Raw genomic sequence first — 16,646 nt, 5'->3', positions numbered from 1 at the left:
TTCTGCCACTTTCTAATAATCTTAACAGTTGTTGTCTTCTACCAAGCTGCTTGCCTGTTGTCCTGTAGTCCATCCCAGCCTTGTGCAAGTCTACAGTTTTGTCGCTGGTGTCCTTAGACAGGTCTTTGGTCTTTGCTATGGTGGACAGGTTGGTTGTGTGAACAGGTGTCTTTTATACAGGTAACAAGTTCAAACAGGTGCAATTAATACAGGTAAAGAGTGCAGAATAAGAGGGCTTCTTAAAGAAAAATTAACAGGTCTGTGTGAGCCAGAATTCTTGCTGGTTGGTAGGTGGTCAAATACTTATTTGCAGCAGTAACATACAAATAAATGATTAAAAAAAAATCATACATTGTGATTTCTGGATATTTTTTTTTTAACATTATGTGGCCATGCACCTAAGATAACTTATTTTCCTCACACACACACACATATATATATATATATATATATATACATATATATATATATATATATATATGTGAATGAGAGAGAGAGAGAGAGAGAGAGAGAGAGAGAGAGAGAGAGAGAGAGAGAGAGAGAGAGAGAGAGAGAGAGAGAGCGCTCTGGAAATAAAAGCCAAACATATGATAAGCTTGCATCATATTTTTATTGAAAATGTACATCAATGGAATCAAACTGAAGTAGAATATTTGAATCATTTGTACTGTGGGAGAGGTTTTGACTACAGGAGGATGGCAGTACTAGAAAAATGTATGGCATTTCACACACCAAAATGTCACTTTACACTCAGATCATAGGTAATAAACAAGTCTCCACTTCAATACACAAAATAGATCCTTATAAATTATATAAATGCATGAGTATTCTTTAATACTCCTATCTGGGATTTTACTTCAACTCCATCTTATACTGATTTTTGGCAAAATGGGAGCTGAAATCATAGAACAGAGCAAATATACATCAAGTAAATGCACAATCAGAAGAAAACAGCAATGAAGATGAAACAGACTGCAAAACTGAATTCAAAGGAGATTAAAAGCAAGTGGATCAAAAGCCAGTATCATAGTGGTAATGAAATTAAAAGATGCATGCAAAATATAGAATAGGCTGGTGAATATTAAAGCACAATGTGTACAGGCCTTTTGCATGTGACCTTCATGGCATTTAACAGTGACGTGTAAACATGGGCGCCGTTGTTTATCAAATGGCTTTGGCTTTTGATTGATGCTCCTATTTAATATAATTTGCAACTATTGTCTGGATAGTGGTTCTATCACCAAGGAGGGTAATTTCAAATTTAAACTGAAAGAAAAAATATACAACTGTGTATTGATCCATGATTGCACTATGTGCATCTGTCTTCAATGATTTTATATTTATTCAGTGTTTTGTACTACAAATCAGCTTTCCCACTGAAAAGACAAGTTCATAGTGGAGGTCACTGCAAGTTCTTTTAAATAAGAACCAAGTATTTAAAAGGGTGGATCCCCCTGACAATATCTACTGATTGACATTAACTTTTAATCTTTTATCTATGGGAGATTATATACATTAAGACATAGATTTACATGTGCCCATTTCTGAACCTGTCTGGCTATAACAGGTGGTCAAAAAATACCATGTGAGTCCACATATAAGGCCATTAAAAAAAAGAGCGAAGCAATGAAATAATAAAAAAGGGGTTGATACAGCAAGAAAGGAAGAGGTATTGGTTGCTTAGTTCTTGTGGAAGCTGCAATCCCCTCTTCAGGTTGTCAAGACAGATTAAAAGAAGCTAGAGAGAAAGAGAAAAACGTAGCAGTTAGCAGTTGCAGCAAGCAAAAAACAAATGTGCATTTATCATAAATACAAAATCAGGGAAGAACATCCCTGATTATAACGTACAACAAAGTATCACATATTATAAGGATGATCACATGCACACTGACTGTGTTCAGTAATTTCTTCTCAACAGTGAATGCAATTTGTGGAATATGTTGCATCTACATGCGATTGTCTGAACATAAGAGTTCCTGTAAATATTCACCCCAAACTGCAAATTAACAAGTTTGTGAAAATCAAAGGAAATGGTGTCATTAATCATAGGGACCACAAAGCAAAAACAAGTGAACACACAGAGAGCAGCAACAAAGCAAGAATTAGAGAGCAGAAGAGGTTAAAACAACAAAAAAAAAATCAGCAGGGAAACTAATCACACATTAAACCGTTTACGCAGAGCAGGTAATGATTAAAAGCCCAGAAGGACGGGGTCCACAAAGACTCTGGTCACAACTGAGGTGCTCAGAAAAGGCTGGTCCCTTAGCAAAGCTCGGGGTTGACCTAGTCAGTGCAGAGCCAAGGATTACTGCAAAGATAAGTGAATAAACAGTCCAATAAGCTGAAGATCAGGACAGAAAGGCTTTTTTTCTGACACATCCCTCTGCTGCTGCTACTGTGTGGTTAAACAAAAAGTCATAACTAAACTGACGCTCAAATATAACAAAGGTTCAATTAACAACAAATGTATTTCACTCTGGAAGCTGTAACACACACATATATATGTCTGCTGAAAACTACTTTGCCCTCTCTTGCAGTACAGATGTAAGAGTTACAGAAATTTACGTCTACAAATATTACACATTAACATCAGCTAGCTTGAAGCATCCTCATTTACATCAATATTGGTCATACACAATAAACCTGGCCACAGTTGTAATATTTGGTGAAAATTGGCATTTATTTATTTTTTTAAGATAGCGTGTTTATGCATAACAATGGTAGAAAAAACACTAGTCCCTGCAGGACAATTAACATTCTGAATTACTTTAAAATGTGTTTTCATAACAAGAAAAGTAAACCAAGGTCACATTTGCACTGGCAACATATATAGATTAAAAAGAAAAAAAAAAAATCACATTTTGGTATAAAAGTGCCGATGTGAAAGCTAATACACAGAACACAGCATTGGTTGAAGTGGCAAAGAGATTAGGCTCATATCAAGTCATGCACAAGGCTGAAATGAAACTGCAACAGGACAAAAGTATGACAACACAAAAATGAAATTATCAGCCAAAACTTTCATGTAAAACTTATGTAGTTACCAAAGTCAATATTTCCTGAAATGTCTACAAATAAAAAGAAAACCAAATTCCTGGCTAGTTACTTAAAATTTGAGCATATTTTCAATTTAAGTAGAATCTTCTTCTTCTTCTTTGTCTTTCGGCTGTTCCCGTTAACCTGACTTTAACTGAATTTAGGCTTATGGCTAGCCTTTTATCTCAGAGAAAACCACCTTCATGTCAGTTAAATGAAGAGCTGCCTTTGTAAATTCTTCTCTTTGATACATTTTACATCAAAGATTAAATGTGCACATGTACATAAGCTCAAGCAAGTCCCACCATTTGGTGCATGTTTCATTTGAGGCTTGACACATTTCAGCCCATCACATTAGCTGTCACGTTAATAAAGAAATAAATAAAAACAATGCACTCATGGTCATGCAAAGCATTAGTAAACAACCAAATGTGGAATGCTTTTATTTGTATATATAAAAGAAGCCTGAATGATTGCTTGTACAAAAACCCCCAAAACACAAGCATCATTCAGCAAAACAATGTAAAAAACTGACAGCTATGCCCGAGTCTTCCACAGAGTGGAGGCATGTGCGTGCTGGGGGGAAGGGGGGGGTGTACTGTAAGGACGGTTGGGTGGAAACTCATTCACAGCAGGATGGCCACAAGGGAGCACTTTTTCTACAGGAATCCTAAACTGTGAGAGAGAGAGAAGGGCTGTTATTGATTTCTTTGAATTAAACTGTCATCAGTATGCACACTGTGTAATGTCAATGACATCACATAAATATCAGCGAGCAGAAGGTAAATCAAGGACATGCTGTCAAGGAAACTAAATGGTCTGCATACAGAGGTGTAGGTATGTCATCAAGAACTGCACATTTGAACCATATTACATTCAAGCTGAATACGTTTCTGTGTGTGTGCGTGTCTTTTATTTATTTTACAGCCTGCAGCTGCTTGAAGCATCTACAGGTGGTTTAACAGATGTCTTCTTTCACTTCTACCCTCTCCAGTAGCTCAGTCTCAGCAGCTTCTCCCTCTGTGGATGTGACTTTTGTGTCTACTGAAGCGTCCTGCAAGGGGGGTTATCATATGGATGCAAGAGCACTAAAACATGTCATCTCTATATTCAGACATGGGCCCTTAGGCTGTTTGCTGGTCTGGAGTGACCTTTAGTTCCAGTCGTGCCTTGAATGGCCCTTTGTGCAACAGCAGGGCCGGGTGGAGGAGGACCTGCGAGGGCTACAAAAAGGGGACTGTTGTGGATTTAGAGGCAGATGGGACAGCAGAACAAATGGCTGTGTAGGTTCAGCAGGGTTTGATAAACTGGATGATTTAGTGAGCTGGCACCAGGATGGTAAATGCTGCCAGTTCAAGGATATCATGCAGATGACTGTTGTTATGCTGTATGTTCTTATATTGTTATGTTGGTATCTTGTAATCCTGAAAACTTAAATATTACAATTACTGTACCCATAAGCAACGGTGGCCTTGGTGGCTTTGCAAATGAAAGAAGATGGCAAACAGGTTCATTTCAAGCTGCATGTAACTTCCAATCACAATGGCTCCACATTTCCCTGAAACAGCCCAGACTTGTCCAGCAGGTGGCACACATGCAAACATAGCAGCTTTTTATATTCATCAGCTTCAAAGTTAGCCAATGTTTAACCAGTTTATCATTAACTCATTGTGTGGTCTTTTAAACTGGAGTCTTACAACACAACAGCATTTACTGTTTTTGAGTTACAGTGTTAAACTGGAAGGGAGGAACTCATTTAAGTGTTCACCCACTGCATTTTACAGGGGACGTGCTTTGGCTTTTCCAAAGCACAGAAATTTCTTCAACTAAAACAAAATACTTTTTAAAATTTATAATCAAAAATCATATAACCAATTTTTGAACTGTGCTGTAAAAATGAGAAACTGAAAACCCATACGGATTAATTTGATTAAGACACAGTTGAAATCCAAGTTACCTTTTTGTTGTCTTGTGAATCAGTGATACATGATCATAATTTTCAGAATCTATTTTTTGCTCGGAGGTTGTGTAATTGGAAGAGGAAGCCTTACCAGGACAGATGCCTCATGCAGCATGCAGCAAGTGTGGGAGGAGTTAACTGGAAAACATTATGGATGCAACATAGGTGACACGTGCACTCACAGGGCAGATTCACGTGTTACACAACATGCAATAACTAACAACTTTCTCAATCTGGCTAGAAGGTTAAATGAAACTAGCTAATGAATATTACACTTCTGATGCCACACTGTAAACTGTTTCACTTCCTGGAAAAAAAAAAGAGCACAAAAACCCAAACTGCACGGAAGAGCATTTTCAAGGCCTAAAGAGAAAAAACTGAAGAACATGAAGAGGCAAGAAACAAGCACAAAAAAGGACCTTCTCAGGGCAAGTATCTTCCTCCTTTTCTATGAGGCAAGTAGTGACTTCAGCTTTAACACACAACCAGTAGTTAATTAGCCACAGACAGGGATCGATAATGTAAACACCATGGTGGATCTATAACTAAAGAACACTTCCACTATAAGCACAAAACCTTTAGAGCAGAACATTGTCAAACACATATTTTACACTGCAAAATTCATTACATATGCTGTTGAAGGAACAGTATTACCAGTGTGATACAGAATGGATTAATTAAGTCGTACATTGTGAAAGTTTCCATGATGTGATCTGAAAATGGCATTCATTGTTTTCTTTTCATGTTACTGAAATTGTTCACTTAGAAGAGCTTTTAGTGTTTTTTAATAGTGCTATTTTTAACACAAACCTCCAATACTACGCTTCAAATACCACATTTCTCAAGAATGTGTGAAGTGTTAACTCATTGGGTGTAATGTTGAGAAATGTTGGTTTCTTAGAATGCAAACACTGGAGTACCACACTCTACTTTTTCTGGGTTAGGCTCAAATCTTTGCAATCGCCCATTGTATATTTGGTCCACTTCAAGAGGCATTTTTTGACAGGTGTGACTTATACTCCAGAAAACACACATTTATTAGAACTCATCTCCATAAACATAAGATTTGATAAAGACTCTAAATATAAATTCTTCAAAGCATTCGCACCTTTAGATATATTGAAAACTATATCCAAGCACCTATGAATACACTTTTTTCTTTTAACAGGGCTCAGACAATAATCTGGCATCAGACAGACACCAACCTATGTAATCATCATGTTGTGTTCTTGTTCGTCTCAGATTCACAATAGCCAGGGTTTTTATCTCCAAACTGATTACCTCTTTTGCACCACTGATATGAGGAAAACAAGTTAAAGGAAGAGAACAAATACTTACTTTTTCCTCTCTTTGTCCCTCTTCAGTGTGGTGGAGCCCCCTGCTTGTTGAGCTTGGTTCTGCAAGAGCTCTGCAGCAGTCTTCTTCTGCTTGAACATGTTGAGCTCGTCATCCAGGGTCTTCTTCTTTTCTTCCAGTTTCTTTTTCTCATCCTGGTGAAGCTTCTTCAAACGGTCAAATTTCTCATGCAGCTATGGGGCAGTGAAGAATAAATTAAAAAATATTTAGGTTAAATTACAGAAACACCTACTTTTTAAAACTCTATTTAACCAAGGGTAGTTGCACTGAGAGGAAAAACTTGATCCATAAGAGACATTTGGGACAAGGACAGAACCAATAACAATGCTCACCTCTTTTTCTGCTTCTTTGAGCTCAGCTTCTTTCTCTTTTACTCTCTGGACAAACATTTGCCTCATTTCCTCTTCCTTCTTCTGCAACTCACCCATGAACTCATTCCTCTTAGCTTCATATGTCTCCTGCAGACTGAGAACAAAAAGACAGTTTATGCTATTTATACCATAACTGTAACAGGCCAAATCTGTGTCTGTTATACATTAGTCTGTCAGGCAAAATCACCAAAACAGCACATAGTTCATCATTTTTTCAGGGAACATGTACAATTACCGAAAGATGTGCAAAAACATTTGTTTAAGCAAGATTGTAACTATGTTCTTTAACGCTAACGGTAGTCTGTTAGCACTGCATTTTATAATGCTAGTGAGTTGTGATGTTATCTGTAGCATCTATAACAACATGTTATGCTAGCAAGTTTTAATACTACCTACAGCAAGTTAGAGAGTTTTCATGGTAAACATTATCCCGTTACCATTGTTAGCATGAATGTATTTATGTTAGCACGAAAGTATGTATGTATTTTTTGAGCACATTATAAATCCAGTTACTGATAACATTAGGTGTTACGGCGCTGCCGTAACATCACACCTAATGCAAAGCTACTGTCAAGCCAATTATACAACATATAAGAATAGTAAATTTACAAAAATAAGGAAACAGTACTGAAACAGTACTGAAACACAATGACAACATTTACTGATTATCAACTGCAACTGGGTCAAATAGGTAATTTGGAAAAACCGTGGAACATGTTTCTTGGTATTTCCCCAATAATTGCATGAAGAAAAGACTGCTGATTCTACAGATTACAGCCAAATTTATTGGCTGTAATCAAAATAAAGTATATTTTATTGACAAGCTCATATTTCACAAATACCATGACTAAAGAACCTATTAAAATAATTAGCTGTTTTTCTTTGGATATTTTATATACTTCATTAATATGATTTAATAAACATACTAAAATATATATTTAAAGTATTTTTATTTGGGGGAATTTCATACAGATTACAGTGGATTTATTCACACAGATGGCACAAGTTATTAATACTAATAATACCAGTCATATTACATTACGGTTTACCATCAGGCACTGTTAAATGGTTGCACTGTAGTTTTATGTAATTTTGTTTTTGTTTTACTTACTTATACTTACACTGCTTACACTGTTTATACTGTTATTTTTATTTTGTAAATCAGTAGTATTTAAGGCAAGTTTTTCTACTTAGCATAGTAGTAGTTTTTATTCCATACTCTGCACCATGGTGTCTGAGAGGACTGAAATTCCATCTGTGCTGTATGTCGAGCATGTACAGCATATTTGACAATAAAGTTGACTTTGACTTGACTTTTCATCTACAACTGGATAAGATGCTAAAAGGTGCTTTACAGAGATGTTTCACACTTTCATCCATCAGGAACTGCCATACAAGGCAGCTCAGCAGAGGGAAATTATTGGCCTTGCTCAAGATCACTTTATTGGTAATAATGAAACAAGTGCTGTTTTGTCACCCTGCCTGCCCAGACTTTATCATCCAGTCAAGCAGAGAAACGTAACACACTCGTCACAAGGCTGCTTTTATAACCTATAGATTACCACTTCCCAAGAAAGAAAAGCATAAAAAACCCTCACTGGAAAAAGAGATGGTATATCTCAAGTGGTAAAAACAAAAGAAAAAAAAATTCTCGCTGTATGTAAGCAGACTTGAATTTCTTACCTGAAGGGTTTGCTGTCAGGGTCTGTGTCCTTAAAGCCCATCTCCTCCAGTTTGCAGCGGCGGTACAGCTCATAATGGCGTGTGTGGGTTTGCTCTCGCAGATCTTCCATGTTCACTCTGATCAGCATTTCTCGCAGTTTGACAAAGTCACAGTGATTCTCATTTTCCACTACAAGGAAAAACATCAGCGTTGTATGTGATACCATTATAGATCATATCCAGCAGCCCTGCACGACTCTTAGGGCTCCTTCACACATAGTATGAGTAAGTACAACTCAGGGTGAATCACGGCAGAACAGCTCGTATGAGCGAACCATGAAAACATCGAGCCGACTGGCAGGCATGTATGATGCCGCTGCAACGGTTTTGTGCACGCAGGAACACAGTGCGAGCAGTGCTGTGAAAAAAAAAAAATTACATGCCACCCCAGACACTGCCCAAGCTCAGAAATGACCCGTTTGTCTTACGTGCCCCCGAAAGGATCACGGCTTGGGTCTTTCCCTACAGTCACCGGACTTTTCACCAGTCGGTCAGTCCAAAGGCAAGGTCTGATAATCTTAAAATTATATTACAGATAGATATATTAAAGATCATATGAGATGCAACAAGTATACCAAGCACAATGGTGACAGAATGCATTACATTACTACCTATGACCTGGTACCAGCAGCACATTAGAGAATAATTTCTCAAGTCAGCAAATGTGATCGAATCAGTACCAGATTTCATGCCCATGGTTTATACATTGATATTGTCTGTGATTTCTGTTCCAGTAGATATTTTAATACCTCCCTGAGAAAAGCAACATTCATCAACAGGCCGTATGATATCATTTGGTGTCCACACCAAATGTCATATAACGTCTCAAGCCCATTCTCTGTGATGATAACAGAGGTTTGTAGAGAAAAATGTAAATGAGTGGTTGAGTGAGTTACTCCATCACAGCCAGCTTGTGTACACAACAACTCAAAAACAATAAATGTGATCATCTTGTATTTTGCCAAATTAAAATGATGCTAAACGAGGAAGAAGTGACTAGAGTGTGATGAACTTTGATGAAATAAATCCCAAAAGCAACTTTGATTTGTATTATTCCATCAACATGCCTGCTCTACCTCTCACGTTAGCATCCGTTAACAAGTGGAGTTAAGCTCCCAAATTGAGGGAGAAACATGGCGCCAAGTAAGTGGGCAAGTTTGAAATGAAATATATAGCAGCATGGGAAATTAAAAAAATGGAATTTGAGACGAGATAGAACTAAGGTTGAGACCAAAGTCCTGCGCGTGAGCGTCACTGATGATACATTTAGAAATTTATGGTTGATTTTACAGTTGAAAGGCTTTGCGTTTCCAAAAAGTTCGAAGTTTGCGCAGCACGAAAACAGCAAGAGAGAAAGTGAGCGAGAGAGAGAGCGCAAACGAGAGAAAGAGGGGAAATGAACGAGAGAAAGAGAGAGAGCAAACAAGACAGGAAGAGAGAACTTAATTTTTACTTTTATCTCTTGCTTTGACACTGTAAACATATGTCTCCCATATCAATAAAGCTCCACTGAAATTGAAAATTGAGAAGAAGAGAGAGAGACAGACAGACAGACAGAGAGATAGTGCTGTCTTTTCTCTTTAAGTCTATAAAAAATATAAGTACTAATTCTTTCACCAAAACATCGAATCTAGGCTTTCATCTTAGATACACCTTCTGGCAAATTGTAGCTGATCTTCCAGGTCTCCTTTTTAAGAAATCCTCATATACGAGGTCTGTTAGAAAACTATCCGACCTTTTTATTTTTTGCAAAAACTATATGGATTTGAATCATGTGTGATTGCATCAGCCAAGCTTGAACCTTCGTACACATGCTTGAGTTTTTTCACGCCTGTCGGTTGCGTCATTTGCCTGTGAGCACACCTTGTGGGAGGAGTGATCCAGCCCCCTCGTCGGATTTTCATTGTCAGGAAATTGGCTGATCGACTGCCGCTTTGCTTCATCAAACTTTTTTCAGAAAGTGTGAGAGACAGCCAAGTGGAAACCATTTGGAAAATTCAGATGGCTTTCGGTGAAGATCTTATGGGGATCACACAGATTAAGGACAATTAGAACTGGATTAAAGACGGCCCACAGCGGCGGATGGCGCGCCGTGCACCGAGCGGCGATCGACAGGCTCAAACAACCAGATCATTTCCAAAGTAAACGCTTTGTTGATCCGGGACGTCGTCTGACTACCACAGAAATGGCAGAAGAGTTTGACATCAGCACTTTTTCGGCATGAAAAGACGTGTGGAGGACTTCGCGCGTCGGGACGGAGACGCAGGGCACAGAACAAAAAGCAACGCCGTGATGAAGCCCCACAGGACATGTTGTGGCATGTCCAGCTCGTCCACAATTTCTCAGACAGTCACACGACTCAAAAGCCACCGAAAGCCGTCTGAATTTTCCGAATGGTACAAGAGCTGGGCATGTTAGGGCTTGTCCTGTGAGACCAACACGGAGGTGCTTTCGTCCCGCGCCATGAGCGGCTCCGTGGCGAATTTCTCCGCTCCTCTTTCCATTACAAAAACTCCTGTAACAGTGGAATGTGCCGAAAAAGTGCTATGTCCAGCTGTCTTGCCATTTCTCTGGTAGTCAGACGACGTCCCGGATCAACAAAGCGTTCACTTTGGAAATGATCTGGTCGTTTGAGCCTGTCGATTGCCGCTCGGTGCGCAGCCCGCCATCCGCCGCTGTGGGCCGTCTTTAATCCAGTTGTAATTGTCCTTAATCTGTGTGATCCCTATAAGATCTTCACCAAAAGTCATATGAATTTTCCAAATGGTTTCCACCTGGCTGTCTCTCACACTTTCTGAAAAAATTTTGATGAAGCAAAGCGACAGTCGATCAGCCAATTTCCTGAAAATGAAAATCCACCGAGGGGGCTGGACCACTCCTCCCACAAGGTGTGCTCACAGGCGAATGATGCAACCGACAGGCGTGAAAAAACTCACACATGCGCACGAAGATTCAAGCTTGGCTGATGCAATCACACATGATTCAAATCCATATAGTTTTTGCAAAAAATAAAAAGGTCGGATAGTTTTCTAACAGACCTCGTAAAATAAACAATAATGATACTAATAATATTAAAGCAAACAGATCACTGGCCCCGGTTTCATAAAGCAACGTAATCTTGTTTAGTTGAATAAACTCACTTAGTTGACAACTTTTTTTTACGTTAGTTGTTGCACAAACACTTAGTCGGCTGAAGTTTCATGTTACCAGACTAAACTTTTTAGCCTGGCACAGAGGAGGCTAATATTATTTTAATCAACTTCAATGCACAACCTCAAAAAAGGCCAGCTACCATGTACCACCACTTGAAGGAATACTCAAAAGCACCCCTACATCGTTTGTATTCCTTCAAAAGATGAACTTCGTCTGTTTTTGGACGTGGTTGCAGAAGACGACTAAGATGTATTTGTGACAGTTCTCACATGAGCCACCGGGCGTCGCTGTTACGCTGAGCAACGTGTGCACAAAAAGGTTGACAAAAGTGTAGAAGAAGAAACTGAAGAGTGAAACTGCTAGGCTACAGATGCACTGACATGAGCATGCCTGTGACTCACGCAATAGCATGAACGTCGTTGCGACGATCCCACCCGCTGTGTTCACAGCTGGACGCTGTTCTTTGTTCTACCGGATGCCATGTGCTCTGCACTGGACGCTGCGTATATAAAATAATTTTTTCGTGGCTGATTAATCATTTTTTCTGCAAACTGACCATTGAAAACAGCTCTAATCGCATCCTGAATCAAAAAGGAGGCTGCAGCCAGAGCCGTTCGCACGCACATGCGCGCCTAACTATCTGCAGAAAGCATTTTGACCCGTCTAAAAAGGTAATTATTTGTCATGTTTACATTTTCATGGCTTGATAAAACAGTTGCGTGTTCTTTCCTTCTTGTGTGCAGCTGTTAAAGTATGTTTATAACAGATTTAACTTCTTGTTAGAATACTTCAGGCACGCTGCGCTCTGATGCGCTCCGCTGACGTCACCACTCGCTCTGTTCAGTTTTTCTTTACTCCACTTGACGAGCTACACATAGTGTTGGAGATTAAATTGCGGCACATAGCACGACATTTGTGCGTCAAAGATTTTTTTAACATTTCAAAATTCTCTGTGCACAATAGCACGCACCGTCGCCCCTCTGGCATCCTGTCTGCACCCGTTAATGACGAGTTTACACTCCAGCACGACACAGTTCGTGCTAGCGCGTGAGTCAAAGGCATGCTCGCGTCAGTGCACCTTAAGTGCTAAGCACGTTGTTCTGCAGTTCGTATGGGTCCGTAACTGTTAATAAAGCCAGTTAATGAAACAATCGTTCGTTAGTTCATGACAATGACCAACCCGGAAGTAAGTAAAACTGTTGCGCATGGAGCCGTCTCTCGGCAACGGCACGTGCGAGGCCATTATGCCTGTGAAAACAGTCGACTAAGGTAAGACAGCTAATCGACAAGTTTAGCCATCAATGTAAAATGTGATCAGACGGATAATGTTGGGTGACTAACTGGAGCCCACTAAGAAAGTTTAGTAGACTAAAAGATTAGGTTGCTTTATGAAACCGGGCCCTGGTATCGGATTGGAAAAGTATTGGTATGTCCAAATTCAGGTATCGGGATCAGATTGGAAGTGAAAAATTGTGGATCAGTGCATCCCTAGATAGAACATGTGTCTGTGGATGTTGCAAAAACAAAAGGTGTAGTTTTGTTTTATTGGGGGGGGGAGATACCAGTCAGTATCTGGTGTGACCACCATTTGCCTCATGCAGTGCAACACATCTCCTTCGCATCATCCATGAAGAGAACACCTCTCCAACGTGCCAAACGCCAGCGAATGTGAGCATTTGCCCACTCAAGTCGGTTACAACGGCGAACTGGAGTCAGGTCGAGACCCCGATGAGGACGACGAGCATGCAGATGAGCTTCCCTGAGACGCTTTCTGACAGTTTGTGCAGAAATTCTTTGGTTATGCAAACCAATTGTTCCAGCTGCTGTCTGAGTGGCTGGTCTCAGACGATCTTGGAGGTGAACATGCTGGATGTGGAGGTCCTGGGCTGGTGTGGTTACACGTGGTCTGCGGTTGTGAGGCTGGTTGGATGTACTGCCAAATTCTCTGAAACGCCTTTGGAGACGGCTTATGGTAGAGACATGAACATTCAATACACGAGCAACAGCTCTGGTTGACATTCCTGCTGTCAGCATGCCAATTGCACGCTCCCTCAAATCTTGCGACATCTGTGGCATTGTGCTGTGTGATAAAACTGCACCTGTCAGAGTGGCCTTTTATTGTGGACAGTCTAAGGCACACCTGTGCACTAATCATGGTGTCTAATCAGCATCTTGATATGGCACACCTGTGAGGTGGGATGGATTATCTCAGCAAAGGAGAAGTGCTCACTATCACAGATTTCGACTGGTTTGTGAACAATATTTGAGGGAAATGGTGATATTGTGTATGTGGAAAAAGTTTTAGATCTTTGAGTTCATCTCATACAAAATGGGAGCAAAACCAAAAGTGTTGCGTTTATATTTTTGTTGAGTGTATTTCTGCTACAGCTGCTGGAACAGAAAATGAATATGAGGGAATGAAATAACTGGAACAGCTTGCCCTCATTTCCTGTGCAGGATATGACCCATGCTTACCCTGCACTGTCCCCCAGGGGTACTGCCGGGCCTTCACCATTTTGTTCCCAATCTTCACCTCTTCCGTGCTACCCACCACTGCAAATGGTAAATGGCTCTGTGAATGAAAAATTACAGCATAATTAGTATGTTGCCAACAACAGAAGATTGCAGATTACATACAGGTTGCTCACTGAACTTTGATTTGTTAGTTTTGAGTCTGGTCTGCTTGAGGTTTCTCCCTACAATAAAAGATAAAAATAAAATAAAAAATGCTGAGAGAGCTTTGCTTATCACTATGGCCTGCATGCTTGCTCAGGGGGTGGGTAACATTAGGCATTACCCTTGTGAAGCGCCTTGGTGCAACTTGTTTTGATTTTTCACTATAAAAATTCGCTGAATTGAATATTTGCAAAAAAGATTAATCAAAAGGTTAATCAAAGCTATCTTGATTAGGAATGCAATGCAGGGTTAACTACACTATTTGGATGGGATTCATTTTATATGGGGAAACAAGGAATGTCATTTTACCATAGGATGTTCACAAATTTATGACAAATTTGTACAAGAGAGCTTATTAAATGACAGAGATGGATTGGGCTATACAGGCCTGACACATGACCATCCTTCTCCAAAATAAATAAATAAATACACTAAATAGACTGGATTCATCTCTATGGTTATGGTTTTTCTATCATCTAGCTTCTGTCTGGTTACCTATCAGGTTCACTCCCTGCCTGTTGTCTTGGCTGTGCAGAGGTGAACACTGTGTAGCAGCGTGCACCTTATGTACTAAAGCAGTGAAGCACCTCTCATACAAACACAAAAGTGTGCCATCCCATGGACTTTCTGGTGTTTTTAATCTGCATGCAGAGGTGCGCAGCCTGTTCACAATGTGCTCTGCACCAAAAGCAGATCAAGTGGTCCAAAGATGCACAGTGAGGGAACATACAGAGGTGAGATGCTGACATGAACATGATCACATGATTTCAGAGCTGTGATGTGTGAAAAGACTAACAGAAATTCTGTGAATAAAACTTGTGTGAATGTAAAATCTCTGCTGTACATTCAGTGATCATCTTGCCTCTTTAAGGCAAGATGATGTTGCCTCTTTAATAATATAGATCTCTTTCTATATTGAGATAATTGGTGGAAAACACCTTTTCCAGATAATATTTCTGATGTCTGTATTCGTATGGGATTAATATAACCTGAGGTCATTTCTACGGATTATTTTACAGAAGGTAATAGCTGCTGGACTCTTTACAGACACATGAATGCAGACTCAGTAAAAATGACTAAAAGGGCACATTTGGACTGTATAAAATCACTGATGAGCTCTGTTTAGAAATAGTTTCTCCCACCTCACCATGTCTAACTAGTCTGGTCCAAGTAAGGCTGTGACCTATGAATTTGTGGGTCAGCGAGACATCTTCCAACCAGTCATACTGAAAGATTTGATCATGAGAGAGAAACCTCATTTGGAAATGGCAAACATTGCAGAGTATACAAGCTCCTTCAATGTGTCCAGTTGCAGGCCCTTTTCAAACTGCTGATTCCTTGCAGGATGACCTGGATAATTCTACTGCTGCTCAGAACACAGTCCTCTCTGCATGATATGATATCCTGACAACCTGAGCACACAGACAGCTCCGGTCCTGACTCACCTGTACCGCAAATGTTGTTTTAAAGAAACTGTTGTACTGCATTCATTATTTAAAAATAAAACAAGAAGTAAATCTAAGCAATGTGAAACCCTTCATTTGTATTATGAGCTAAGCAATATTTTAGTGCACTAAGAAGTGATTTGAGGGTAGTTTTCACAGAAATAACTGGTGAGTCCTACATTCATTGTGGAGTTGATCTCTGCCACAGACTCGTCATCAGTGGGGAACTGGTAGATCTGCACTCCGTTGCTCACCAGCTCACTGGTAATCTTGATTTTGAACTTGGTCAACTCACTTTTGGAGATGGCATCAGACTTGGCAATGATTGGAATGATGTTGACCTGTAGTTGAGGAAAAGAGATCTTATGTAAGCTGTCTCATCAGAAAGGTGTAAACAATACTTCAAAAACATACAGCTAAATACAGAGCATCTTCTAGATATCTGCCAGTGACAGCTTTTGCTTTGTGAAGTCTAACTTGGCAAATAAATGATGCATTTTTTAAAATGACTGTAAGGTTAAACATTACAAATCAAATAGCAGAATTTTATTACTAGAAATCATTCAGCATCATAATTATACTGCATCACATGTAGGATAAGCAACCTAACACTATACATGACAGTTAGCCCAGGGTCGTAGTGGTAATATGAAATATTTTTTAAAAAGAAAGAAAGTGTGCAAAACCCAAGGCTTTGTAAAACATATCACTTCTGGAGCTCTTTCATTTCTGCTAGTGAAACATTTGTGTATTAACAAGCAGTAACAGTTGTTCAGCACAGAGCTAAAACAGAACACAAAGAGAGCAGCAGCCTTCCATCATTTAGCTCTACAGCTCTTTAAAACTCTCCACACAATGCTGTTAAAATAGTCGAATCGTATGCTTACACAGACTATTTATTTTACTTTATTTATTTTCATTTAAATA

The 16,646-nt window shown here is 39.5% G+C and overlaps 1 protein-coding gene across 1 annotated transcript in view; it reads right to left on the bottom strand.

The window, feature by feature from the left end:
• Nucleotides 1-1,462: 1,462 nt before the first annotated feature.
• Nucleotides 1,463-16,646, bottom strand: part of sept6 (septin 6) — a 36,172-nt gene continuing 20,988 nt past the window's right edge. The window contains 6 exon segments of the mRNA XM_034181780.1: nt 1,463-1,738; nt 6,335-6,525; nt 6,685-6,817; nt 8,407-8,575; nt 14,074-14,170; nt 15,899-16,060. Of these exon segments, the coding sequence (XP_034037671.1) occupies nt 1,729-1,738; nt 6,335-6,525; nt 6,685-6,817; nt 8,407-8,575; nt 14,074-14,170; nt 15,899-16,060 (762 nt within the window). The 3' untranslated portion in view covers nt 1,463-1,728.

This window comes from Thalassophryne amazonica, chromosome 11 (genome assembly GCF_902500255.1).
Source record: "Thalassophryne amazonica chromosome 11, fThaAma1.1, whole genome shotgun sequence".
Classification (NCBI taxonomy): Eukaryota; Metazoa; Chordata; class Actinopteri; order Batrachoidiformes; family Batrachoididae; genus Thalassophryne; species Thalassophryne amazonica.
Note: the sequence above shows the minus strand (reverse complement) of the source record. Positions and strands in the feature narration are given on the sequence as shown.